Source organism: Globicephala melas, chromosome 2, assembly GCF_963455315.2.
Source record: "Globicephala melas chromosome 2, mGloMel1.2, whole genome shotgun sequence".
In the NCBI taxonomy this organism is placed as follows: domain Eukaryota; kingdom Metazoa; phylum Chordata; class Mammalia; order Artiodactyla; family Delphinidae; genus Globicephala; species Globicephala melas.
In genome coordinates, this window is record NC_083315.2 from 78,111,998 (window position 1) to 78,138,203 (window position 26,206).

The following is a 26,206-nucleotide window of genomic DNA, read 5'->3' on the forward strand; positions in this document are numbered from 1 at the left end:
GTCACGTCACTTCCTCTTAAGCGCGGCGTCTGGCCGGGGCGTCCGCACGAGCGGCGTCCGCACGAGCGTTCAACATGAGGATTGAGAAGTGTTATTTCTGTTCGGGTCCGATTTACCCAGGCCACGGCATGATGTTCGTTCGCAACGATTGCAAGGTGAGACGGCCGGGAGTAGCGCGCGCTCCGCTGCGCTCCCGCCGGGCTGAAGCCGCGCCCGCTCGGCGCGGGGTTCCTCGGCCCCTGCGTGGGGTTTGGTCTAGGATTTCGGCTCGTGGGGCTGGTTTTGCTAGCGGCTCCGACCTCGACCTCCCTCTTGGGGAAGGTTCTCCTGCCGGCGTCGCGACCGGAGCTGGTCACTAGACCGCCGTTGGGCGAGGCTGGCTGTCATGAGGTTGAGGAGCGATTCCAGCCAGCGCCGACGGGGAAGCTGGGAGTCTGTTTGCCCACTTTTGCACATGGGCCACGTTCTTCAGTTCGGTAAACTTTGTTGAACGCATGCCGGGTTAAGCATCATTGCTGAGGTCCGCGTCTGTACAGATGAATAAGACTTGGGGTCGGCCATAGTCTGTAGAGGTTGATAGAAATGTTGCATATGGCTTAATAATAGAGTTATGTATTATGAAGCTGTTGGAGGTGTTTTGGAGAGGGTCGTCTGTAGAAAGGCACAGAAAGGAAGTGACGTTTATCCTGGATCTTGCATTTTGCTTAAGAACGTGAGGAGAAGGCAATCTAGGTGGAAGGAAAACGAACAGTTTGAGCAAAGGCACAGAGGGGAGCAGCTACTTCTCTGTTTAGGGAAGTGACGGATTGCAGATGGTAATAGAGGCTTGGGGTAGGGCTATAATGAAGTACGGTTTTCACTGAATGTGTATCACTTTTTCATCATCATGAAGTCGAAAGATCATAAGTTGGGGACCGTCTGTATAAGGCCTCTGTGAAAGACTTTATGAGTGATACATGAATTTGCCTTTCATACCGGAATGGATCTCATTCCTCTGTTTAACACATTGTTTCTCAGAATTAGACCTCTCTTGTATTTGCTTCTGAATCACTGGACACTTGTAGAAAATACTGATTCCTGGTTTCCACCGGATCTATTGAATTGGAATCTCTGGGGAGAGAGGAAGAGGAGCTAGAAATCTATATTCATTGAGGTGATTTTGACATGCTAAAGAACTACAGTTCTTGTTTCATCACCTTATGTCTGTATTCTACATGAAAAATATTGACCTCACTAAATTAGGAGTAAGGGGTCTTGCCAAAAGTGTGGGACCAAAGCGATGTTTGAAAACTTGAAAGAGCATGTAAAAGATTTTTTTTTTTTTTTTTTCCCCGGTACGCGGGCCTCTCACTGTTGTGGCCTCTCCCGTTGCGGAGCACAGGCTCCGGACGCGCAGGCTCCGGACGCGCAGGCTCAGCGGCCATGGCTCACGGGCCCAGCCGCTCCGTGGCACGTGGGATCTTCCCGGACCGGGGCACGAACCCGTGTCCCCTGCATCGGCAGGCGGACTCTCAACCACTGCGCCACCAGGGAAGCCCTCATGTCTCTTTTTGAATTATGGTTTTCTCAGGGTATATGCCCAGTAGTGGGATTGCTGGGTCATATGGTAGTTCTATTTTTAGTATTTTAAGGAACCTCAATAGTGTTCTCCCTAGTGGTTGTATCAATTTACATTCCCACCAACAGTGCAGGAGGGTTCCCTTTTCACCACACCCTTTCCAGCATTTATTGTTTCTAGATATTTTGCTAATGGCCATGCTGACCAGTGTGAGGTAATACCTCATTGTAGTTTTGATTTGCATTTCTCTAGTAATTAGTGATGTTGAGCATCTTTTCATGTGCATCTTGGTCATCTGTATGTATGTCTTCCTTGGTGAAGTGTCTATTTAGGTCTTCCACGCATTATTATTATTATTTTTTTTCCGGTACGCAGGCCTCTCACAGTTGTGGCCTTTCCCGTTGTGGAGAACAGGCTCCGGACGCGCAGGCTTAGCGGCCATGGCTCACGGGCCTAGCCGCTCCGTGGCATGTGGGATCTTCCCGGACCGGGGCACAAGCCCGTGTCCCCTGCATCGGCAGGCGGACTCTCAATCACTGCGCCACCAGGGAAGCCCAAAAGATTTTTAATTCCTGCTCTCAGGAACATGACAAAGAATTTATAGCAATGAATGAAATGATTGTCAGGTTGGGGTGTAATTCACAGTGGGCATTACGGCTTTGTGGATGATTTGGTCATCATGACTATGATTTTTGTCCATCAGTGTTTGTCAGCTGGGTATGGGAATTAGAAAGGATGATGGGAGCTATCTAGAGTTGTATGTTGATCTGGCAGACACAGTGGAAGTTCAAGTTGATGAGGAAGTCTATATTGCTAGCAAGGATAGTGTTGAATTAGCTGGGAGCTAGCTTGCTGTAGGGAAGACCAGTGTATCCAGAACAGAGTTGATTGGGGAAATAAGAAGTAGAGGCCCTGAAGCACTAATGAAGAACAGGTGCCTCATTTTTTCTTTGTTGATGATTCCGAAATCTTTATCTCCTTAGTTTCAGGTGTGAATTTTCCGCTTGACAGGGAAATCCTGTTTGTACCTAACAGTGAGCCTACTGAGAGTGTTCCTTATTACCTCAAATCTTTTTGCTCTCTGAATTAATACTGTCATCCACCTAGACAGTTCTGCTAGAAACTGAGAGTCATCTTTGAATCTTTCACCGTTTATATCTAGCTATAGGTTCTATCCATTCTGCCTTTGCAAGGGAGAGTGGTGTCTTAGCTTTCTTTCTGCCCACCTGCCCTGGGTCCAGATTAGGCACTTGTCGCTTTTGTAGCCTCCTAACTAGTCTTTCTGCATTTATGCTTTTAGCTTTTGGGACCATCTTTCATAGAAACCTCCCCTCTTATGCTTCTCAGGTAGTTTCTTAAGAGTAGAATTAGTGTATTACTGTTCCATATTTTCATAGTTTGCAAACAGGAAAAATATACATACTCTTAAGGTGTGCTTAATAAATGTTTGTTGAATTAGTGGCATAAGAACTTGAAGATGTGGCATAAGAACTTGAAGGTGTTGGAAGAACTTTGAGGCTCAGATGGATCATTTGTGTGCATGTTGAAGACTGAGGATGATGCCAGAGGACTAGGTTAAAAGGGAAATTTGAGTCTTATGAAGCTTTATCTCACACATAATCGTTTACCACCTACCCCACCATAGATTTAACCACTTCCTTAATGTGTACTTGCATATTACTTTATACTTGATTATTGTGTATAGTTATATCCCATTGTTTATATCCTAGTCGGTTCTTTATCTCTCTTGTTTGCAAAATGAGATTTTACCACGTTGCTAGACTAAGCTTCTCAACGTAGGGCGTCATGTTTTAATTATTCTTGTATCTAGTACAACGTCCAGCACATAGTAGCTGCTCCTTATTTGGGGATTGAATCCCCATCCCATCTCAGTGACTCCAGTCTCTTCAGATAATTCATTGTGCTTTTCAGGTGACGTCTGTTAGATATGGAGTTCAAGTAGACTTGCCTGTAACTTCCCATTGGCTCTCTTTGGAACCGAGGAGACCTGGGACAAGTTCAGGTCTCTCATTAGGTATATCTCAGAAGTGGGGATTTGTTTAGGAGTTATCTAGTAGGTGTTAAACATTGAAGCCTTTTACTTTAAAAAGGTAATAGTACTTTGGCTGAAAATACTCAAAGAAATTTTACCAATAATGATTTTATAGTGAGTTATTCCAGAAGACTACAGTATTCTCCTATTTTCTAGTTGGTTTGAAATTAATTCAAGAATGTAGACATGCTTTTACTCGAGTCTCCCAGGAGAGGGCTCTCCATGAGGTCAGGGCTTAGATCAGATTGATCTGGTATTGACCATTTCTAAGAAAACTATGTCCTAGTGTGTTTAGTGACCTATTTGAAGGTCTCCATAGAACAAAGTGTATATAAAATGAAAAGTATTTTGGTTTGTGATATATGCGTGTGTGTGTGTGTGTGTGTGTGTGTGTGTGTGTGTGTGTGTGAGTGTATGTTAGCTTGAAATGGTGATATCTTATTTTGACCTTTTTTTTTTAATGGGTCACATTTTCTAGGTATGATAATTCAACTTAATTTTCTTTGCCAAGATCTACAAACTCAATTACTTTTTCTCTTCAGATTTCCTCTAGTAATACACACAAATTTCAATGTGTTCTAAGACAAAGTAACAAAATGATGCATTTTAGACTTATAAAATGAGTCCCAATAAGCCATTTCAGGAGCATGTTGAATGATCATTAAATTGTAAACACTATTAAAGGATCACATCTTTTGGGATGAAAGTGAAGAATTAAAGTAGTGAAGAATCTTCCTAGTAGATCTCTGAATAAATACTTTAGAAGACAAATCTATAGTCAGTTTTAGTTGCTTTTTTGAAATTATTTTGTGCAACGGTGGAAAGAACCAAAGGAAGTTTCAGAATGGTTGTTTGAAACTTTTAACCCCCTCCCCCCATTGAGGTATTTAGAAAGTGAATTTTGAGAATTATTCTGAATTGCAAAGGGATTTAAATAAATGACTTTCCCTAAAACTGTTCCCTTCATTCAAGATCATTTGTAAGGTTTTACTATTATTCTATAAAAATGGTCGGGTTTTTTTGGGGTTTTTTTTGCGGTACGCGGGCCTCTCACTGTTGTGGCCTCTCCCATTGCGGAGCACAGGCTCCGGACGCGCAGGCTCAGCGGCCATGGCTCACTGGCCCAGCTGCTCCGCGGCATGTGGGATCTTCCCGGACTGGGGCACGAACCCGTGTCCCCTGCATCGGCAGGTGGACTCTCAACCACTGTGCCACCAGGGAAGCCCTACAAATTTCCTTTTTAGCACTGCTTTCCCTGCATCCCTTAAGTATTGGTAGGCTTTGTTATCATTTTCATTCATGTCAAAATATTTTCTAATTTCCCTTGTGATTTCTTCTTTGCACCCTTGATTGTTTGAGTGCATTGTTTAATTTCCACATATTTGTGAATTTTCCAGATTTTTTTCTGTGATTGATTTCAGTTTCATTCTGTTGTGGTCAGAGAACATACTTTGTATTATTTTAATCTTTTCAGATTTATTGAGACTTGTTTTGTGTTCTCAAATGATGGTCTGTCTTGGAGAATGTTGCATGTGCAGTTGGGAAGAATGTATATTCTACTGTTGAGTGGAGAGTTCTACTGATGTCTATTATGTCTGGTTGTTCTATAGCATTGTTCAAGTCCTCTGTTTCCTTATTGATCTTTTTGTTCTGACCGTTATTGAAAGTGGGGTATTTGAAGTTTCCAATTGTTACTGTTGAACTATTTCTTCCTTCAATTCTGTTGGTGTTTTTTTTCTTTTGGTGCATATGTATATATATATATATATATATATATATATATATAATTGAAGTGTAGTTGATTTACAATGTTGTGGTAGTTTCTGGTGTACAGCACAGTGATTCAGTTATATATTATACATATATATTACATATTTTTTTCATATTCTTTTCCATTATGATTTATTACAGGATATTGAATATAGTTCCCTGTGCTATGCAATAGGACCTTGTTGTTTATTCATTCTGTTGGGTTGGCCAAAAAGTTCGTTTGGTTAATGAATACATTTAATAAAGTTCTTGCTGAAAATGAAAAATGTGTGTTTTATTTTTACTTAAAACCGAATGAGCTTTGTGGCCAACTCAGTGTATACAATAGTTTGCATCTGCTAGTCCCAAACTCTCAATCCAACCCTCTCCCACCCCCACTCCCCATTCGCAACCACAGGTCTGTTCTCTATGCATGTGAGTCTTTTTCTGTTTCATAGATAAGTTCATTTGTGTCATATTTTAGATTCCACACATAAGTGATATCCTATGGTATTTGTCCTTTTCTTTCTGACTTCACTTAGTAGGATTATCTCTAGGTCCATCCATGTAGCTGCAAATGGCATTATTTCATTCTTTTTTTATATTCCATTGTGTATATATGTGTGTGTGTATACATATATATGATATTTATATATATATATCATATATATATGTCTCTCACATCTTCTTTATCCATTCTTCTATCTATGGACATTTAGGTTGTTTCCATGTCTTGGCTATTGTGAACAGTGCTGCTATGAACATAGGAGTGCATCTATCTTTTTGAATTATAGTTTTGTCTGGATATTTGCCCAGGAGTAGCATTGCTGGATCATATGGCAACTCTGCTTTTAGTTTTTTGAGGAACCTCCATACTGTTCTCCATAGTGGCTGCACCAATTTACTTTCACACCAACAGTGTAGGAAGGTTTCCTTTCTCCACACCCTCTCCAGCATTTGTTATCTGTAGACTTTTTTTTTTTTTTTTGCGGTACACAGGCGTCTCACTGTTGTGGCCTCTCCCGTTGCGGAGCACAGGCTCCGGACGCGCAGGCTCAGCGGCCATGGCTCACGGGCCTAGCCGCTCCGCGGCATGTGGGATCTTCCCGTACTGGGGCACGAACCCGTGTCCCCTTCATCGGCAGGCGGACTCTCAACCACTGCGCCACCAGGGAAGCCCATCTGTAGCCTTCTTTAATGATGGCCGTTCTGACTGGTGTGACGTGGTACCTCACTGTAGTTTTGATTTGCATTTCTCTAATAATTAGCCATGTTGAGCATCTTTTCATGTTCCTGTTGGCCATCTGTATGTCATCTTTGGAGAAATGTCTGTTTAGATCTTCTGCCCATTTTTTGATGGGGTTGTTTGTTTTTTTGTTATGGAGTTGTATGAGCTATTGGTATATTTTGGAAATTAAGCCCTTGTTGGTCACATCAATTGCAAATATTTTCTCCCAGTCTGTATGTTGTCTTTTCATTTTGCTTATGGTTTCCTTTGCTGTGCAAACGCTTGTAAGTTTGATTAGGTCCCATTTGTTTATTTTTGCTTTTATTTCTATTGCCTTGGTAGACTGACCTAATAAAACATTGGTACGATTTATGTCAGAAATTTTTGCCTGTGTTCTCTTCTAGGAGTTTTATGGTGTCATGTCTTATGTTTAAGTCTTTAAGCCATTTTGAGTTTATTTTTGTGTACGGTGTGAGGGTGTGTTGTAACTTCATTGATTTACATGCAGGTGCATATATATATATATTTTTTAAACATCTTTATTGGGGTATAATTGCTTTACAATGGTGTGTTAGTTTCTGCTTTATAACAAAGTGAATCAGTTATACATATACATATGTTCCCATATGTTTTCCCTCTTGCGTCTCCCTCCCTCCCACCCTCCCTATCCCACCGCTCCAGGCTGTCACAAAGCACTGAGCCAATATCACTGTGCCATGTGGATGCTTCCCACTAGCTATCTACCTTACTACGTTTGTTAGTGTGTATATGTCCATGACTCTCTCTCGCCCTATCACAGCTCACCCTTCCCCCTCCCCATAACCTCAAGTCGTTCTTTAGTAGGTCTGCGTCTTTATTCCTGCCTTACCCCTAGGATCTTCATGACATTTTTTTTTCTTAAATTCCATATATATGTGTTAGCATACGGTATTTGTCTTTTTCTTTCTGACTTACTTTACTCTGTATAACAGACTCTAGGTCTATCCACCTCATTACAAATAGGTCAATTTCTTTTCTTTTTATGGCTGAGTAATATTCCATTGTATATATGTGCCACATCTTCTTTATCCATTCATCCGATGATGGGCACTTAGGTTGTTTCCATCTCCGGGCTATTGTAAATAGAGCTGCAGTGAACACTTTGGTACATGACTCTTTTTGAATTTTGGTTTTCTCAGGGTATATGCCCAGTAGTGGGATTGCTGGGTCATATGGTAGTTCTATTTGTAGTTTTTTAAGGAACCTCCATACTGTTCTCCATAGTGGCTGTACCAATTCACATCCCCACCAGCAGTGCAAGAGTGTTCCCTTTTCTCCACACCCTCTCCAGCATTTATTGTTTGTAGATTTTTTGATGATGGCCATTCTGACTGGTGTGAGATGATATCTCATTGTAGTTTTGATTTGCATTTCTCTAATGATTAATGATGTTGAGCATTCTTTCATGTGTTTGTTGGCAGTCTGTATATCTTCTTTGGAGAAATGTCTATTTAGGTCTTCTGCCCATTTTTGGATTGGGTTGTTTGGTTTTTGTTATTGAGCTGCATGAGCTGCTTGTAAATTTTGGAGATTAATCCTTTGTCGGTTGCTTCATTTGCAAATATTTTCTCCCATTCTGAGGCTGTCTTTTGGTCTTGTTATGGTTTCCTTTGCTGTGCAAAAGCTTTGAAGTTTCATTAGGTCCCATTTGTTTATTTTTGTTTTTATTTCTATTACTCTAGGAGGTGGGTCAGAAAGGATCTTGCTGTGATTTATGTCATAGAGTGTTCTGCCTATGTTTTCCTCTAAGAGTTTGATAGTTTCTGGCCTTACATTTAGGTCTTTAATCCATTTTGAGCTTATTTTTGTGTATGGTCTTAGGGAGTGATCTAATCTCATACTTTTACATGTACCTGTCCAGTTTTCCCAGCACCACTTATTGAAGACGCTGTCCTTTCTCCACTGTACATTCCTGCCACCTTTATCAAAGATAAGGTGTCCATATGTGCGTGGGTTTATCTCTGGGCTTTCTATCCTGTTCCATTGATCTATCTTTCTGTTTTTGTGCCAGTACCATACTGTCTTGATTACTGTAGCTTTGTAGTATAGTCTGAAGTCAGGGAGCCTGATTCCTCCAGCTCCTTTTTTCGTTCTCAAGATTGCTTTGGCTATTCGGGGTCTTTTGTGTTTCCATACAAATTGCGAAATTTTTTGTTCTAGTTCTGTGAAAAATGCCAGTGGTAGTTTGATAGGGATTGCATTGAATCTATAGATTGCTTTGGGTAGTAGAGTCATTTTCACAATGTTGATTCTTCCAATCCAAGAACATGGTATATCTCTCCATCTACTTGTATCATCTTTAATTTCTTTCATCAGTGTCTTATAATTTTCTGCATACAGGTCTTTTGTCTCCTTAGGTAGGTTTATTCGTAGATATTTTATTCTTTTTGTTGCAATGGTAAATGGGAGTGTTTTCTTGATTTCACTTTCAGATTTTTCATCATTAGTATATAGGAATGCCAGAGATTTCTGTGCATTAATTTTGTATCCTGCTACTTTACCAAATTCATTGATTAGCTCTAGTAGTTTTCTGGTAGCATCTTTAGGATTCTCTATGTATAGGATCATGTCATCTGCAAACAGTGACAGCTTACTACTACTTTTCCGATTTGGATTCCTTTTATTTCTTTTTCTTCTCTGATCGCTGTGGCTAAAACTTCCAAAACTATGTTGAATAAGAGTGATGAGAGTGGGCAGCCTTGCCTTGTTCCTGATCTTAGTGGAAATGCTTTCAGTTTTTCTCCATTGAGGATGATGTTTGCTGGGGGCTTGTCATATATGGCCTTTATTATGTTGAGGAAAGTTCCCTCTATGCCTACTTTCTGCAGGGTTTTTATCTTAAATGGGTGTTGAATTTTGTCAAAAGCTTTCTCTGCGTCTATTGAGATGATCATATGGTTTTTCTCCTTCAATTTGTTAACATGGTTTATCACATTGATAGATTTGCGTATATTGAAGAATCCTTGCATTCCTGGAATAAACCGCACTTGATCATGGTGTATGATCCTTTTAATGTTTTGTTGGATTCTGTTTGCTAGTATTTTGTTGAGGATTTTTGCATCTATGTTCATCAGTGATATTGGCCTGTAGTTTTCTTTCTTTGTGACATCCTTTTCTGGTTTTGGTATCAAGGTGATGGTGGCCTTGTAGAAGGAATTTGGGAGTGTTCCTCCCTCTGCTATATTTTGGAAGAGTTTGAGAAGGATAGGTGTTAGCTCTTCTCTAAATGTTTGATAGAATTCGCCTGTGAAGCCATCTGGTCCTGGGCTTTTGTTTGTTGGAAGATTTTTAATCACAGTTTCAATTTCAGTGCTTGTGATTGGTCTGTTCATATTTTCTATTTCTTCCTGATTCAGTCTTGGCAGGTTGTGCATTTCCAAGAATTTGTCCATTTCTTCCAGGTTGTCCATTTTATTGGCATAGAGTTGCTTGTAGTAATCTCATGATATTTTTTATTTCTGCAGTGTCAGTTGTTACCTCTCCTTTTTCATTTCTAATTCTATTGATTTGAGTCTTCTCCCTTTTTTTCTTGATGAGTCTGGCTAGTGGTTTATCTATTTTGTTTATCTTCTCAAAGAACCAGCTTTTAGTTTTATTGATCTTTGCTATTGTTTCCTTCATTTCTTTTTCATTTATTTCTGATCTGATTTTTATGATTTCTTTCCTTCTGCTAGCTTTGGGGTTTTTTTGTTCTTCTTTCTCTAATTGCTTGAGGTGCAAGGTTAGGTTGTTTATTCGAGATGTTTCCTGCTTCTTAAGGTGGGCTTGTATTGCTATAAACTTCCCCCTTAGAACTGCTTTTGCTGCATCCCATAGGTTTCGGGTCGTTGTGTCTCCATTGTCATTTGTTTCTAGGTATTTTTTAATTTCCTCTTTGATTTCTTCAGTGATCACTTCATTATTAAGTAGTGTATTGTTTAGCCTCCATGTGTTTGTATTTTTTACAGATCTTTTCCTGTAATTGATATCTAGTCTCATGGCGTTGTGGTCAGAAAAGATACTTGATACAATTTCAATTTTCTTAAATTTACCAAGGCTTGATTTGTGACCCAAGATATGATCTATCCTGGAGAATGTTCCATGAGCACTTGAGAAAAATGTGTATTCTGTTGTTTTTGGATGGAGTGTCCTATAAATATCAATTAAGTCCATCTTGTTTAATGTATCATTTAAAGCTTGCGTTTCCTTATTTATTTTCATTTTGGATGATCTGTCCATGGGTGAAAATGGGGTGTTTAAATCCCCTACTGTGAATGTGTTACTGTCGATTTCCCCTTTTATGGCTGTTAGTATTTGCCTTATGTATTGAGGTGCTCCTATGTTGGGTGCATAAATACTTACAATTGTTATATCTTCTTCTTGGATCGATCCCTTGATCATTATGTAGTGTCCTTCTTTGTCTCTTTTAATAGTCCTTATTTTAAAGTCTATTTTGTCTGATATGAGAATTACTACTCCAGCTTTCTTTTGGTTTCCATTTGCATGGAATATCTTTTTCCATCCCCTTACTTTCAGTCTGTATGTGTCTCTAGGTCTGAAGTGGGTCTCTTGTAGACAGCATATATAAGGGTCTTGTTTTTGTATCCATTCAGCCAATCTGTGTCTTTTGGTGGGAGCATTTAGTCCATTTACATTTAAGGTAATTATCGATGTGTATGTTCCTATTTCCATTTTCTAAATTGTTTTGGGTTCGTTATTATAAGTCTTTTCCTTCTCTTGTGTTTCTTGCCTAGAGAAGATCCTTTAGCATTTGTTGTAAAGCTGGTTTGGTGGTGCTGAACTCTCTCAGCTTTTGCTTGTCTGTAAAGGTTTTAATTTCTCCATCAAATCTGAATGAGATCCTTGCTGGGTAGAGTAGTCTTGGCTGCAGGTTTTTCTCCTTCATCACTTTCAGTATGTCCTGCCACTCCCTTCTGGCTTGTAGGGTTTCTGCTGAGAGATCAGCTGTTAACCTTATGGGGATTCCCTTATGTGTTATTTGTTGTTTTTCCCTTGCTGCTTTTAATATACTTTCTTTGTATTTAATTTTTGACAGTTTGATTAATATGTGTCTTGGCGTATTTCTCCTTGTATTTATCCTGTATGGGACTCTCTGTGCTTCCTGGACTTGATTAACTATTTCCTTTCCCATATTAGGGAAGTTTTCAACTCTAATGTCTTCAAATATTTTCTCAGTCCCTTTCTTTTTCTCTTCTTCTTCTGGAACCCCTATAATTCGAATGTTGGTGCATTTAACGTTGTCCCAGACGTCTCTGAGACTGTCCTCAGTTCTTTTCATTCTTTTTTCTTTATTCTGCTCTGCAGTAGTTATTTCCACTGTTTTGTCTTCCAGGTCACTTATCCGTTCTTCTGCCTCAGTTATTCTGCTATTGATCCCATCTAGAGTACTTTTAATTTCATTTATTGTGTTGTTCATCGTTGCTTGTTTCATCTTTATTTCTTCTAGGTCCTTGTTAACTGTTTCTTGCATTTTGTCCATTCTATTTCCAAGATTTCGGATCATCCTTACTATCATTATTCTGAATTCTTTTTCAGGTAGACTGGCTATTTCCTCTTCATTTGTTAGGTCTGGTGCATTTTTATCTTGCTCCTTTATCTGCTGTGTGTTTTTCTGTCTTCTCATTTTGCTTATCTTACTGTGTTTGGGGTCTCCTTTTTGCAGACTGCAGGTTCGTAGTTCCCACTGTTTTTGATGTCTGTCTCCAGTGGCTAAGGTTGGTTCAGTGGTTTGTGTAGGCTTCCTGGTGGAGGGGACTAGTGCCTGTGTTGTGGTGGATGAGGCTGGATCTTGTCTCTCTAGTGGGCAGGTTCACGTCTGGTGGTGTGTTTTGGGGTGTCTGTCGCCTTATTATGATTTTAGGCAGCCTCTCTGCTAATGGGTGGGGTTGTGTTCCTGTTTTGCTAGTTGTTTGGCATAGGTTGTCCAGCACTGTGGCTTGCTGGTCGTTGAGTGAAGCTGGGTGTTGGTGTTAAGATGGAGGTCTCTGGGAGATTTTCGCCATTTGATATTATGTGGAGCTGGGAGGTCTCTTGTTGACCAGTGTCCTGAAGTTGGCTCTCCCACGTCAGAGGCAGAGCCCTGACTCCTGGCTGGAGCACCAAGAGCCTTTCATCCACACGGCTCAGAATAAAAGGGAGAAAAAGTAGAGGGAATTAGTAGAAGTATGAGGAAAGAAAGAAGGAAAGGAGGGAAGGAAGGAAGGAAGGAAGGAAGAGAAAGAAAGAAAGAAAGAAAAAGGCAAAGAAGGAAAGAAGGCAAGAAGGAAAGAAAGGAGGGAGGGAGGGAGGAAGGAAGGAGGGAAAGAAGGAAAAAAGACAGAAAGAAGATACAGTAAAAATAAAGTATAATAAAGTTATTGAATTAAAAAATTCTTATTTAGAAAAAAAAAGGGACAGATAGAACCTTAGGACAAATGTTGGAAGCAAAGCTATACAGACAAAATCTAACACAGAAGCATACACATACACCCTCACTAAAAGAGGTAAAGGGGGAAAAATCATAATCTTGCTCTCAGAGACCACCTCCTCAATTTGGGATGATTCGTTGTCTAAAGGAGGGAAGGAAGGAAGGAAAGAAGGAAAGAACGAAGGTAAAGTATAATAACGTTATTAAAATTAAAATTATTAAGAAAAAAAATTTTTTAAAAACCATGGACGGATAGAACCCTAGGACAAATGGTGAAAGCAAGACTATACAGACAAGATCTCACACAGAAGCATACACATACACATTCACAAAAAAAGGCTCTGGGAGCCTCAGAGCCTCAGCTCGCAGCCCCGCCCGCCCTGGCGGGTGAGCAGACAAGCCTCTCGGGCTGGTGAGTGCCGGTCGGCACCGATCCTCTGTGAGGGGAATCTCCCCGCTTTGCCCTCCGCACCCGTTGCTGTGCACTCCTCCGCGGCTCCCAAGCTCCCCCCTCCGCCTCCCGCAGTCTCCGCCCGCGAAGGGGCTTCCTAGTGTGTGGAAACTTTTCCTCGTTCACAGCTCCCTCCCACTGGTGCAGGTGCCGTCCCTATTCTTTTGTCTGTTTTTTCTTTTTTTTTTTCTTTTGCCCTACCCAGGTACGTGGGGAGTTTCTTGCCTTTTGGGAGGTCTGAGGTCTTCTGCCAGCCCTCAGTAGGTGTTCTGTAGGAGTTTTTCCACGTGTAGATGTATTTCTGGTGTATCTGTGGGGAGGAAGGTGATCTCCGCGTCTTACTCTTCCGCCATCTTCCTGAAGTCCAGCCATATATGTTTTAAGTTATATCTTCATGTTGGATTGACCCTTTTATCATTTTATGGTGTCCTTTTTTGTCTTTTGTAACAATTTTTCTTAAGACTTATTTTGCCTGATATTAGTATAACTACTAATATAGTTATACTATATAAACAGTATAACTACTGTTATGCTGTCCTGTAGACAGCATATAGATGGATCTTTTTTTAAAAAAAATATTTATTTTTGGCTGCGTTGGGTCTTTGTTGGTGCATGCGGGCTTTCTCTGGTTGCAGGGAGCAGGGGCTACTCTTTGTTGCAGTAAGTGGGCTTCTCATTGCGGTGGCTTCTCTTGTTGCAGAGCACGGACTGTAGGCTTATGGGCTTCAGTAGCTGTGGCTTGTGGGCTCTAGAGCGCAGGCTCAGTAATTGTGGTTCACAGGCTTAGTTGCTCCGTGGCATGTGGGATCTTCCCGGACCAGGGCTTGAACCTGTGTCCCCTGCATTGGCAGGCGGATTCTTAACCACTGCACCACCAGGGAAGTCCCAGGATGGATCATTTTTAAAATTCATCCTGCCAATTTCTGCCTTTTCATTGGAGAAGTTGATTTATTTACGTTTAAAGTAATTACCAGTAAGGAAGGACTTCTGCCATTTTTGATATTTGTTTTCTATGTCATGTCTTTTTTGTTCCTCAATTCTTATCACTGTCTTACTTTATGACTGCTTTTTCTGTAGTGTACTGTTGCGATTCCCTTCTTGTTTCTTTGTATATTTTTAGTTTTAGTAACTTTCTTAATGGTTACTCTGGTGACTACAATTAATCTTAATTTCCAGTGATGTAGATTTATAATTATTGTTTTATACAATTGTCTTTTAAATTAAATCTTATGAAAAAAGAGGAGTCACTAACTAGAAATTCATTAATACTGACCTTTATACTCACCTATTTAGTTACCTTTACTGGTGTTCTTTATTTCTTCTTGTGGATTCAAGTTACTGCCCATTGTCCTTTCATTTCGGCCTGAAGGACTCCCTTTAGCATTTCTTGTAGGGCACTGGCAACAAACTCTAAATTTGTTTTTATTGAGGTGAGATTTACATAACATAAAATTTACCATCTTATTTTTATTAAGTTATAATTGACGTACATTAGTTCCATATGTACAACATAATGATTTGATATTTATATGTATTGTGCAAAGGTCACCACAGTAAGTCTAGTTAACATTTGTCACCATTACCTTGTTACAGAATTTATTTTACTGTGATGAGAACTGTTAAAATCTACTCTCTTAGCAACTTTCAAATATGCAATACAGTCTATTAACTGTAGTCATCATGCTGTATATTACATCCCCATGACTTATTTTTTTTATAACTGGAAGTTTGTATCTTCTGACTCCCTTCACCCATTTTGCCCACCTCTCCCGCTTCCCTCAGTCTCTAACAACCACCAATTTATTCTCTGTATCTGTGAGCTTTGTGTTTTTGTTTTTTTAGATCCCACATGTAAGTGATATCATACATACGGTATTTGTCTTCCTCTGTCTGCTTATTTTACCTAGCATAATGCCCTCAAGATACATCCATGTTGTTGTAAACAGCAAGATTTGCTTCCTTTTTTCTTTGGCTGTGCCACGTGGCTTGTGGGATCTTAGTTCCCCAACCAGGGATCGAACCCGGGCCCCCTGCCATGGAAGCACCCAGTCCTAACCACTGGACCACCAGGGAATTCCCAAGATTTCCTTCTTTTTTATGGTTGAATAATGTTCCATTATATATATATGTCATATTTACAGTGGCATGAATAGTATTTTATTGTATATATACACATTTTCTTTGTCCATTTATCTCTAGATGCACACTTAGGTTGTTTCCATATCTTGGCTATTGTAAGTAATGCTGCAATGAACATAGACATGCATATATCTTTTCAAATTAGTATTCCTGTGTTCTTTGGGTAAATACCCAGAAGTGGAATAGCTGGATCATATAGTAGTCCTGTTCTTTTTCTGAAGCATTTCCATAATGTTTTCCATAGTGACTGCAGCACTTTACAATCCCACCAACAATTACAAGTGTTCCCTTTTCTCCACATCCTCTCCAACACTTGTTACTTCTTGTTTTTTTGAAAATAGCCATTCTAACTGTGGTTTTGATTTTCATTTCTCTGATTAGTGATGTTGAGCATCTTTTTATGTACCTGTTGGCCATCTGTCTTTTTTAGGAAAGTGTCTATTCAGGTCTTCTGCCCATTTTTTAATTGTATTGTTTGTTTGTTTGCTATTGAATAGTATGAGTTCTTTACATATTTTGGATATTAACCCTTTATCAGATATATAATTTGCAAATATTTTATCCCATTCAGTAGGTTGCCTTTTCATTTTTTTTGTTGTTTGTTTTTGTTTTTGTTTTGCGGTCCTCTCACTGTTGTGGCCTCTCCCGCTGCGGAGCACAGGCTCCCGACGCGCAGGCTCAGTGGCCACGGCTCACGGGCCCAGCAGCTCCGCGGCATGTGGGATCTTCCCGGACTGGGGCATGAACCCGTGTCCCATGCATCGGCAGGCGGACTCTCAACCATTGCGCCACCAGGGAAGCCCCAATGGTCGTTTTTAACCATATTTTTGGGGCCCTCAATCTTTAGTTGTGATGCTGTTTTAGTCAAAAAATAGTTCAATTTCCATTTTATGTGATATGTCTCACACATTTCTAAATGGTGTTTTGAGTAAGTAGAAGCAGTTGTGAGAACGATTGTTACTTCTCAGACTTTATAGTATATTTTGTTTGGTAGGATAACGTCCTATGGTATAAAATTTTTTAATATTGACTTTTCACTATTTAACACTTTTCTTGTAGGTGTTCAGATTCTGTAAATCCAAGTGTCATAAAAACTTTAAAAAGAAGCGCAATCCTCGCAAGGTCAGGTGGACCAAAGCATTCCGGAAAGCAGCTGGTAAAGAGCTCACAGTGGTGAGTACGGTTAGCTATCAGTATAGTTTTTACAGTTTTCAAAATTTTAACTTCTGGGTGGGAGATGTGATTTCATTAACTCTAACAAGGCTTCCTATAGAATGGTTAATGAGTGACTTATTTGCATCTGGTAATTCTCACATGATCCTCAGAACCATAAATCTGTAGAATTCTGAAAAGGAAAAAATTCCTAATCTAGTTTGTAAAAGTGATTTTTCTTATTCTCGAAAAAGTATTTTTAGCTCTTGCAACAAGGGGAGAATTATTTAAATGGATTGAAGTTGGAAATTGCTACTTAAGGATTTTGAAAGGAGGTTAAGAGATTAAAGGGTTTTTGACTAGCAGTGAGGACTCAGCTGAGGTTTGTAGTAGACTCATTTATCAGTTTCTTGATTTCTTTAGCAGGACTGTGTGTCTGAGAGCAGAGAGCTTAGTTCATAATGGCAGTGTAAGGAGGAATAGTGAGGAATCAGGGGTGAGGGAGTTCCATGGGGCAAGCCCCCACCATCATATTGCTGTTAATTGAGTTGGTGTAAGGACCTGGTGAAGCTTATCTGCACTCGATCCTTAAAAAGGGAGGAGGGGAAGCTGCTGCACAGGCTACCTTTGAGGGAGGGAGAGCTTTCAACTGTCCCCTTCCGCCGGACTTCCTCTTCCCCCAAACCCATGACTCTTTCCCACCTCGCCACTCCTTAAAGACAGTATCTAAGTAGTTGCTGTGAAGCCCTTTGCTGTCTTTCTCGACACCTGAGGTTCTTCAGTGAACATAAAGAATATTTTTTGACAACACATAAGGCCAAATCATAATTGTCACAAAAGTAATTTTCACTGTGGACGAATAGATATGTTGCATCTCAAATACAGGTGGCAACTGTATGAGTGAAGAAAGGATGCCGGGTCATAGTCATTTGCTGGTGACGACTTACCTTATCATGGCTGAGGTTACTGTGATCTGAACAGAGGCATGTGTATATAAATGAAATAGCCACGTGCAGAGTTAATGCTGTTCCATATGCCAGAGTCTGATAGCTTTGAAAACTAAGAAATATCTGTAGTTTTTCCAAAATTATTTTGCATGTTTTGAGATAAATAGGATCGTTAATTGTCAAAATATCAACTACATTTGGAGGGGACTAAAGAATTTCAGGCTGAAGCTTACATCATGCAGAGTCGTACCACATTATTTGAAGATGTGGTTTCAACTCTGTGCTGTAACACAAAGGTTTATAGGTATTGAAATATATAAACATGCTAGGTATTTTTGTTGAACCATATGCAGTTCTCAGTGTTTGACTTTTTGATCTATGGGAAAAGGAAATTTCATATGGTTCAAACTAATATAAAGTTTTCTGGCTGTGAGTCTCATCTAGGAATAGGAAGTAAGGGAAGCTTTTTTAGTTCGTTTATAATCCCCATGATTGTTATAGGCCCCTATGAGGGATGGTGGTGATCCTCTCCCCTCCCCTCCCTTTGAGAATCACTCATACATAGACAGACATTTTCAATAGGGCTGTCTTGTACATCGTGGTATTTAAAAGAGAAAAAGGTTGAAAACTTGTATCTTCTGGGATCACCCCGGGGGAAATCTTAATATGTGCCCATAGCTTGAAACACTTCGAACTTTTGTGAAAAGGAGAAAAAGTTTTAAGAAGTGCTTCCTTTCTACCTCTCTTAAAACCGTATTTCTCCTCTTCTTACAGGATAATTCATTTGAATTTGAAAAACGTAGAAATGAACCTGTCAGATACCAGCGAGAGCTGTGGAATAAAACCAGTAAGTCACAAGGACTACCGGGGATTTTCAGGAGACACTGGTTTGGGATATTACCATACCTTTAATATCAGTTGGTTGTTTAAATATTAGATTTCTTTTCATCAGTTAGCTTTTATACTTTTATCCTTATTTTAATGGCTCTGTTGTATTTGTGGGTTTTTTTAATAAGCTATCCCAAATCTTTTTCAGAATTGGCTGATGTATCCATTATAAAAATGACATAATTATTAAATTTGATATTATTTGAAGTGCCTACACAGAAATATAAAAACATTCAAATATCTGGGGGAAAAAATAGAGATGTAGAATACTTTTGGGGGGTGAGTGTGGCATAGTTAAAATATACAAAAAACCTAACACACTTTACAAGTTTAGATAATTTGGTTTAGGGATATAAGTATTGTTTTCTGTATACCTAATAATAGTGATTCTGTAAAGTTAAAAAGTACAGCATGTAAGGTGATAATTACAAATTTTCTAAGAGAACTTCTAAGTGCTCGACTTAGGTAAAAATGAAGCTATAGGCTACTGAAACTAAAAGTAATGTTTAATTCTTATCTACCTACCTACCTACCTACCTCTCTGTTTTGTTTACTTATTTAAGTAAGCAGAGGGTTTAATTTAAAAAATTCTCATGTAGTAAAACGTAGTTCCTTAAGCTAGCTTGTAGATTCCACTATGTCTCTATGTGTGTTTGAGGCCCTCGGCCCTGCCTTTTCTCCTTCCCCCATGCCTGCTTATGCAGCCTTTAGCCATTTCTAGTCTTGGGTGTGGAGGTGATGTAGTTTGTTACCTAGAAGTCTCTAAGACTTAGAATTCTACCAACTTTATTGGTCTCTAATGGATTATTGGCAGGGCATACTTTTCAACACCTTTTCACCAGTTAGTCACAAGACGTCAGAGGAAGAGTTGGAAAGTTATGGGCCTTTGTAGTAGCATTTGACACCCTCTAAAGCCTTGTTTATCTTCCTGAACTGTGTGGAAAAATCAGAGTCCCAATGGGGAATTGCCTCAGTATTCTGCCCCTTGGTGTGCTTGTTTGGTTTATCTTTTTAAAAAATAAGGTCTTTCCCTTCTGTTTTGTAATTAGCGGAGGAGTTAATTTCTGATTAGCAGTTGGTTTTATTGGGTTTATTTGGTAAGGAAATAACACTGATTCAAACGCAAGGATTTTTGAAGAGATTAATAGGATTTTTTAAATTGAAGAGATTAATAGGATTTTTTAAATTGAGATTATAATTGACATATTAGTTTCAGGTGCACAGCACAATGATTTGATATTTGTATATATGGTGAAATGATCACCAAAATAAGTCTGGTTAATATCTACACCATACATAGCTAATTTTCATAGGATTATTAAATTGATTCCTAAAGGTACTCTTGGCAGGGACATTATTGGAAGATCCTAAAGCGTTTCTGGACCCCACTGAGTTTTATTTCACTTTGGCCTTTGTTTTCTTTTTTGTTACTACTTGAAGATAGCAGCTCCAGACCATTTTTACCTATAACTACTTTTATTTGATGGGTATTCAGCTTGATATGGAAACTGAGGTACATATTTTAGTCATCTGTGGATCTTCAGTTACTAAGATCCTCTGTGCTGGTATCATGATGTTTATGTTGTTCCTGAGAAATACTGTGTGTTCTCTAAGATGTTGTCTCCTTTACCAATAACCACTGACTCTAGCATACAAAGATGAACAGGGCATACACAGTCCCTGATCTCTCAGTGCATTTTACTGAGTATTTTATTGTTTCTGTTAGACAGTAATTGGTTTAGGTATTATCACAGAGTCTCATTCATTTGCCCCACTCAGATCCACAGACTACACTTTAAGAATCTGGATTGGGAATTGTGCTATTTAGTATGGTAGCCACTAGCCCCAGGGGCTACTGAGCAATTAAAATGTGACTAGCCTGAATTGAGATGTTCTGTAAATATAAAATACGTGCTGGATTTTGAATACTTAGTATGAAAACAAGCATAAAATATCTCAATAATTTTTTATATTAATTACATGTTGAAATGACTGACAGTATTTTGGCTATGTTGGGTTAAACAAAATCTATCTTAAATTTAATTTCAAACTGTTCCTTTTTACTTTTTTAAAAAAAGTGGCTACTAGAAAATTTAAAATTACATATGTGATTTATCTTACATTGGACAGTGCTGATATAGATTCTAGAGTAGTTGGACTCAACTCCCTTATAGCCAAGGCTCCTCTACACATTTTCTGAAACAGTTGGATTTTAGTGGTTAAGAACGTGGCAGATTGATTGGTTCATTCTACCAGTATTCATCATGTGCAGATCATATCCTAGGCACTGGAAGAAAAAGTGGCTTTTATGACAAGGTAGAGTCTATTTATGGAGATGACAAGCTAAGGATGGGATTAATTGCCATTAATCCAAGTTCTCTGTAGAATAAAATTTGAAAAGCATTGGACTGGTTTCAAGTACAAGAAAAATTTAGTAGTAAAGGCTTTTGCAAAATAAAAGTTAGAGAAATGATACGTGGGAAAGAGTCAACAGTGATATCAGCCAAGGGTGCATACCTTTGTCAGCTATTTTAGTAGGAATTGTTTTTGAGGTGAGTTTTTTGTTGAGTTTAATCCACTTCTAAGCCACAGTAAAGTAGTGATTGTTAAAGCTCCTGTTGGTTATAATCATCCTGCTTGAATGAATGTACATAAATTTGTTAACATTTATGCATTTTTTTTGTAGTTGATGCAATGAAGAGAGTTGAAGAGATCAAACAGAAACGCCAGGCTACATTTATAATGAACAGGTATGAATATTTAAAATATCTTTATTTTCATGTAACTTCAAACTTTCAAAAACTGGCAAGATAGTATAAAGAAGTCTTGTATATTCTGTTAGCATTTTGCCAAATTTACTTTAACTCTGTGCGTAGTAAGTTGAAGACATGATACCTTTTCCTCCTAAGTATGCTTCTCTCTCTCTCTCTCTATATATATATATCCTAAAAATAGTATGTTCTTTTTCTCTGGGATTTTAAAATTGAGGTATAATTGACACACAACATTAGTTTCAGGTGTACAGCATAAGAACATAACCACAGTATAGTTAAATCAGAAAATTAACACTGCTAAAATACTATAGACCTTACTAGATTTACCTGTTGTTCCAATAATGTCCTTCATAGCAGAAAATCCTGGATCATACATTACATTTAGTGGTCATATCTCCTCAAGCTCCTTTAATCCAAACAGTTTCTCACCTTTGTCTTAGATGACATTGGCCTGTTTGAAGAGTACAGGTCAGTCATTTCATAGAATGTTCCCTGGTTTTTGTTTGATGTTTTCTTCATGATTAAATTCAGGTCCCTTTGGCCAGAACATCATAGAAGTGTGTCCCCCTTAAGCACCCTAGCAGAGGCACCTGTTGTCCCTTACTGGTGATGTTAACTTTCATAGCTTGGTTAAAGTAGTGTCTGCCAGTTTTCTCCACTGGAAAGTTACTGTTTTTTCCCCCTTTTATCAGTACATATCTTGAGGGAGTCACATTGAGACTCGGCAAAGAGCCTGTTACTCCTCAAACTGATACCTACTGGTTTTCGCATCCATTAGAGTTCTGCCTGAATCTGTTACTACTGTGATTGTTGCCAAATGGTGGTTTTTCTGATTTCATCATTTCTTCTCCGTTTATTAGTTGACCTTCTTATCTAAGAAAGAGCATTTTCCTTTTTCCCCAGTTCCAAAATTTATTCATTTATTCACATCATATCTGTGTGTATTCATTAATTCTTATTGTATTCAATGAGTTATAATTCTTTGTCATTATTTTGATGTTCTAAGTGCCCCAAGTTGGCCAGTGAGAATTCCTTCAGGCAGGCTGTGTGTCATTTTGACAGTTCCTCACCATTCTTTGAGTCCTTTCTTGCTTTTTGCTTTATGGCTAATAAGATTTTCCCTGCCCCAGCTTGGAATTGGCCATTTCTTTAGAAGGGGCATCGCTTTTGATCTAGTCACCATAAAAGTCATAGAAAAGCATGCGTCAACAGCTTTCTGGCTTAAAAAAAAATTTTTTTTTAAAGCATTACAAAAAAGGACCCAAATGCTTGAGAACTAGTCTGTTAGCTTTTTTTGTTGAATGTCTTGTGTTTTGTGCTCTTGTAATTACTAACAGAGACTACAAATCTATCTCCTCAAATAGAGAACACAGACACTTCAATAATTAGAGATTCTTACTCTGTGTAATCTCTGAGACTTGTTAATTCTTTGTTTCAATCACATCCCTTCATTCACTGATCAAATATCTTTTCAACCCCTGTTTTATTCCTGACTAGGTGCTAAGAATACAGTGAATGAACAAATTGGGAGTGCAGGAATCATGTTTAAGCTAATTAGGAACAAGAAATGAATTGTGGTCCCATTGCTCATTTGTGTGGCTAACTTAATACAATTTTTACAAATTAGGAATTAATGTCTTTTAAAGAGATTTTAGTAACTGAAGTTTTGGCCTTTGTCCTAGGTTGAAGAAAAATAAAGAACTACAGAAAGTTCAGGACATTAAAGAAGTGAAGCAAAACATCCATCTTATCCGGGCCCCTCTTGCAGGTAAGTATTGCATTGTGCAGGAGTTCTCTGCCTTAAGTAGAGAAATGAAAAATCTGGATTGTTGTGGTCTATGTAATTGGGTACCAACCAACTTTTTAAGGTTGAATCTTTTCATGTAAATGTTCTCCCTCATTTATGATATGACTGTTTATAAAAATAATTTAGTCAGTGTGTTTCCCAGTTCCAGTCAATTTATTGCGTATGGTGTTTCTTTTCTCCCTTCATAAAATCCTAGCTTCCACAAAATCCAAGTTAATCAAAACGATTTGAGTAATAATTGAATAGATGATTTTGCCTCATACCTGTTTTGATTAAAGGATAATGTTTTATATTAGTAGCTCTCAAACTTCATTTGGTGTGGGAGTTACTTGGGGGACTTAGTATGTAAACATAGAGGTCTAAGCCCCTTGAGTTCTTTACTAGCTAGCTAGTTCTTTACTAGCTCTCCAGGTGAGTCTGATACTTCAGTTTGAGAACTACAGTTTTGTATTAAAAACCCTCCTTGTGCTTATGTAACTTACAGTTAGGCACTCACTTGAGCAGTTGCTTGTGTGCATAATTTCTTTTGTGAGATGCTAGGAAACCACTCTTTTTACTCAGCTGGTGCCAAGTGCAATCTGTTAAAAGGAGAGAAATTTTGGTGAGATATAGCTATGCCTAAACCTTAGTAAAGTCAAATCCTATAACCACATATTGGGTAGATTTATGCTAAAGTCCTAGCTAGGTTGTTTTTGTACCAAATTTAAAAAAAAAGACAAAATCCTGGAGCATTGTTTCACATATAGATGATATGGACTGACAGACAACCAAAAAACAGTAGGAATGAACCATTGTTACCTAAGTTTTTAGGTAACCCTCTTTGAGGTAGGTAGTACAGTGTTAAGAGCAGAGACCCTGGTTCAAGGTGGCCAGGGTTCACATCCCAGCTCTTTGTCAAGAGTTTAATTTCTTTCTTTCCCCCCCCCCTTTTTTTTTTTTTTTAAGGCAAAGAAAAGCAGCTGGAAGACAGAATGGTGCAGAAATTACAACAGGATGTGGACATGGAAGATGTTTCTTAGAACTCTTACTGCCTGTAACCATTTCTATAAGTGCATCTGGAAATCTCCTTTGGAGACACAGAACTTCTAAATTATTGGGTTTTTTTCATATAAGGTCACTCATATGAAAGGGGATTAAAGTACTTCTTTCCTACATTGGTCTCTACAGAACAGCAGATGTGGATGCTTGATTGCATCTCAACGGTAAGCCTTCACTGAGAGATCACTTTTATAAGTCATGAAAATTGTTTGTAAATACAGAAGTGAATTGTGGACATAAAATGGTCATGCCATTTGGTTAATGGCACTAGGCAGCATTTATGTAACAATTAATGACAAATTCGTGACGAGTTATATATAAAATAAAATTTTCATTGCAGTAAAATATTCCTTTCCTAGAAGGGATACAGCAAGGAACTAACAATCTGTATGATAATTAGCCTCTAGTAATTTCTTTTGATTTTAGTACTTCTGGTTTTGGTTTATTAGCTTCTTAGAAGAACATAATGGTCTAATATATTGAAGCCTAATTCTGTTGGACCGTTTTGATCTGGTTTTAACTATTGTGATTGATAGGCATTTGTGGATGTTGGGGGTGAGTTGAATAGTCTGTTCCTGAAATGGCACTATATAATTTCTACTTTGGAGAATACTCACTTCTAAGTTGAGATTCCTAGTAGAATAAGCTTTATTTTTCTAGGCGTCCAGTACCTATTAAAATTTTTTGTGTGGTTTTCTTTTTAAAAACTCCTTGTTTGTGGAAAATTGGACGTATGGGTAACACATTATAGATTATTTGCACATAAAATTGTTTCTGAAGTAAGTGCCTACGTATTTATTATTTAAAAGTACTAAACAAAAGGTATGAAGTTTGCCCACACATACTAAGAAGTAGGAGATACATTTAGAGAGAAATGTATACTTTATACTTCATGTTTTCTTATTTTTACATTACTTATGAGTAAGTATGTTTAGAGTATTAGGTAACTCAGATTTTTTTTTTTTAAGGACAAAATTTAGAATAAATTCCAAGTTTTAAGATTATATAATTATATAGTTATGGCTAAATTTTTATTTTAGTATTAGATAGTAAAAAAGTGGACTGATCACTGGACCACGTGTTAGAAGACCTGAATCCAGCTTTGTTCTTATTGATAAAATAAAGCTCATTTGTAAACAACATTATTGATGCAACATTTAGGGGAAATATGTATGTAAAGACATTTGTAAAATTACTTGAAGTTTTCATTGCATTCTATATTCATGTTTGTTTTAATATAAACTTGTTTAAAATTACATAGTAAAACTAAAGTAAAACTTAGTTTCTTAGTAAGTTTTACTGAGTTTTAAGAAACAAATTTCCTACGGTGCTAGTTAGGGAGCAGCTTAGCTATTGCTTTGAGATCATTAATTGGGGAAATTGAGCTGAAACAAAGAGCTGACACTGTGTCTCAGGTTTAACATTCAGGCAGTTCTCTTAGCTGTCAGGATTTCATATTATCGTGAGACGCCAGATAAGTATTTGGGTGCAAATGCCATGATTTTATCCACCCACAGCTTTTTAAGCTTGGTTGGACCACTGAGGATGAGTTGTCCCTTTAAAGTTTGCCTGAGAGTGGCGAGGTTCAATGGTTTTAGGCTACTATTGTTTTAGCTTGTCTGGTTGAGACCTCTGCTGGGCAGTTAGCATAAACACAAAAGCGTAAATTGTCCAAACACTCACTACACAGAATATATTCTCTCATTGCTTAAGAACAGCATAGGGCTGGAAGTCATAGAATTTTTTTTAACATGTACCTCTTAAAAAACCTTGTAAGATTGCAGAAAAAAAATTCTCACATGAAAAAAAAATCTCATTTCTTAAAAATGGAAACCCTAGGAAGATGTTTACCCTGTAGAAGAAAGTTTGAGAAGGACTAGCCTATTATCTCATGAAGAAGACAGCATTTTTCTAATTTTATAAATGGCCAAATCTCAGGTATAAAATCTTGCCCCTTAATCACACGGAACAGAAGAT

At 38.3% G+C, this 26,206-nt stretch overlaps 1 protein-coding gene across 1 annotated transcript; it reads left to right on the forward strand.

The window, feature by feature from the left end:
• Nucleotides 1–25,012, forward strand: RSL24D1 (ribosomal L24 domain containing 1). The gene is made up of 6 exons (XM_030878737.3): nucleotides 1–155; nucleotides 16,683–16,796; nucleotides 18,497–18,569; nucleotides 21,297–21,360; nucleotides 23,067–23,152; nucleotides 24,137–25,012. The coding sequence occupies exons 1-6, from the start codon at nucleotides 75–77 to the stop codon at nucleotides 24,208–24,210; spliced, it is 492 nt and encodes a 163-aa protein (XP_030734597.1). The 5' UTR covers nucleotides 1–74; the 3' UTR covers nucleotides 24,211–25,012.
• The last annotated feature ends 1,194 nt before the right edge of the window (nucleotides 25,013–26,206 follow it).

Excerpts from the sequence above, each read along its gene's own strand:
- RSL24D1 (XM_030878737.3), top strand. The coding sequence starts at position 75 with ATGAGGATTGAGAAGTGTTATTTCTGTTCGGGTCCGATTTACCCAGGC. Across the intron at positions 156-16,682 it reads TCGTTCGCAACGATTGCAAG|GTGTTCAGATTCTGTAAATC; the intron begins GTGAGACGGCCG and ends CTTTTCTTGTAG. Across the intron at positions 23,153-24,136 it reads TATCCGGGCCCCTCTTGCAG|GCAAAGAAAAGCAGCTGGAA; the intron begins GTAAGTATTGCA and ends TTTTTTTTTAAG.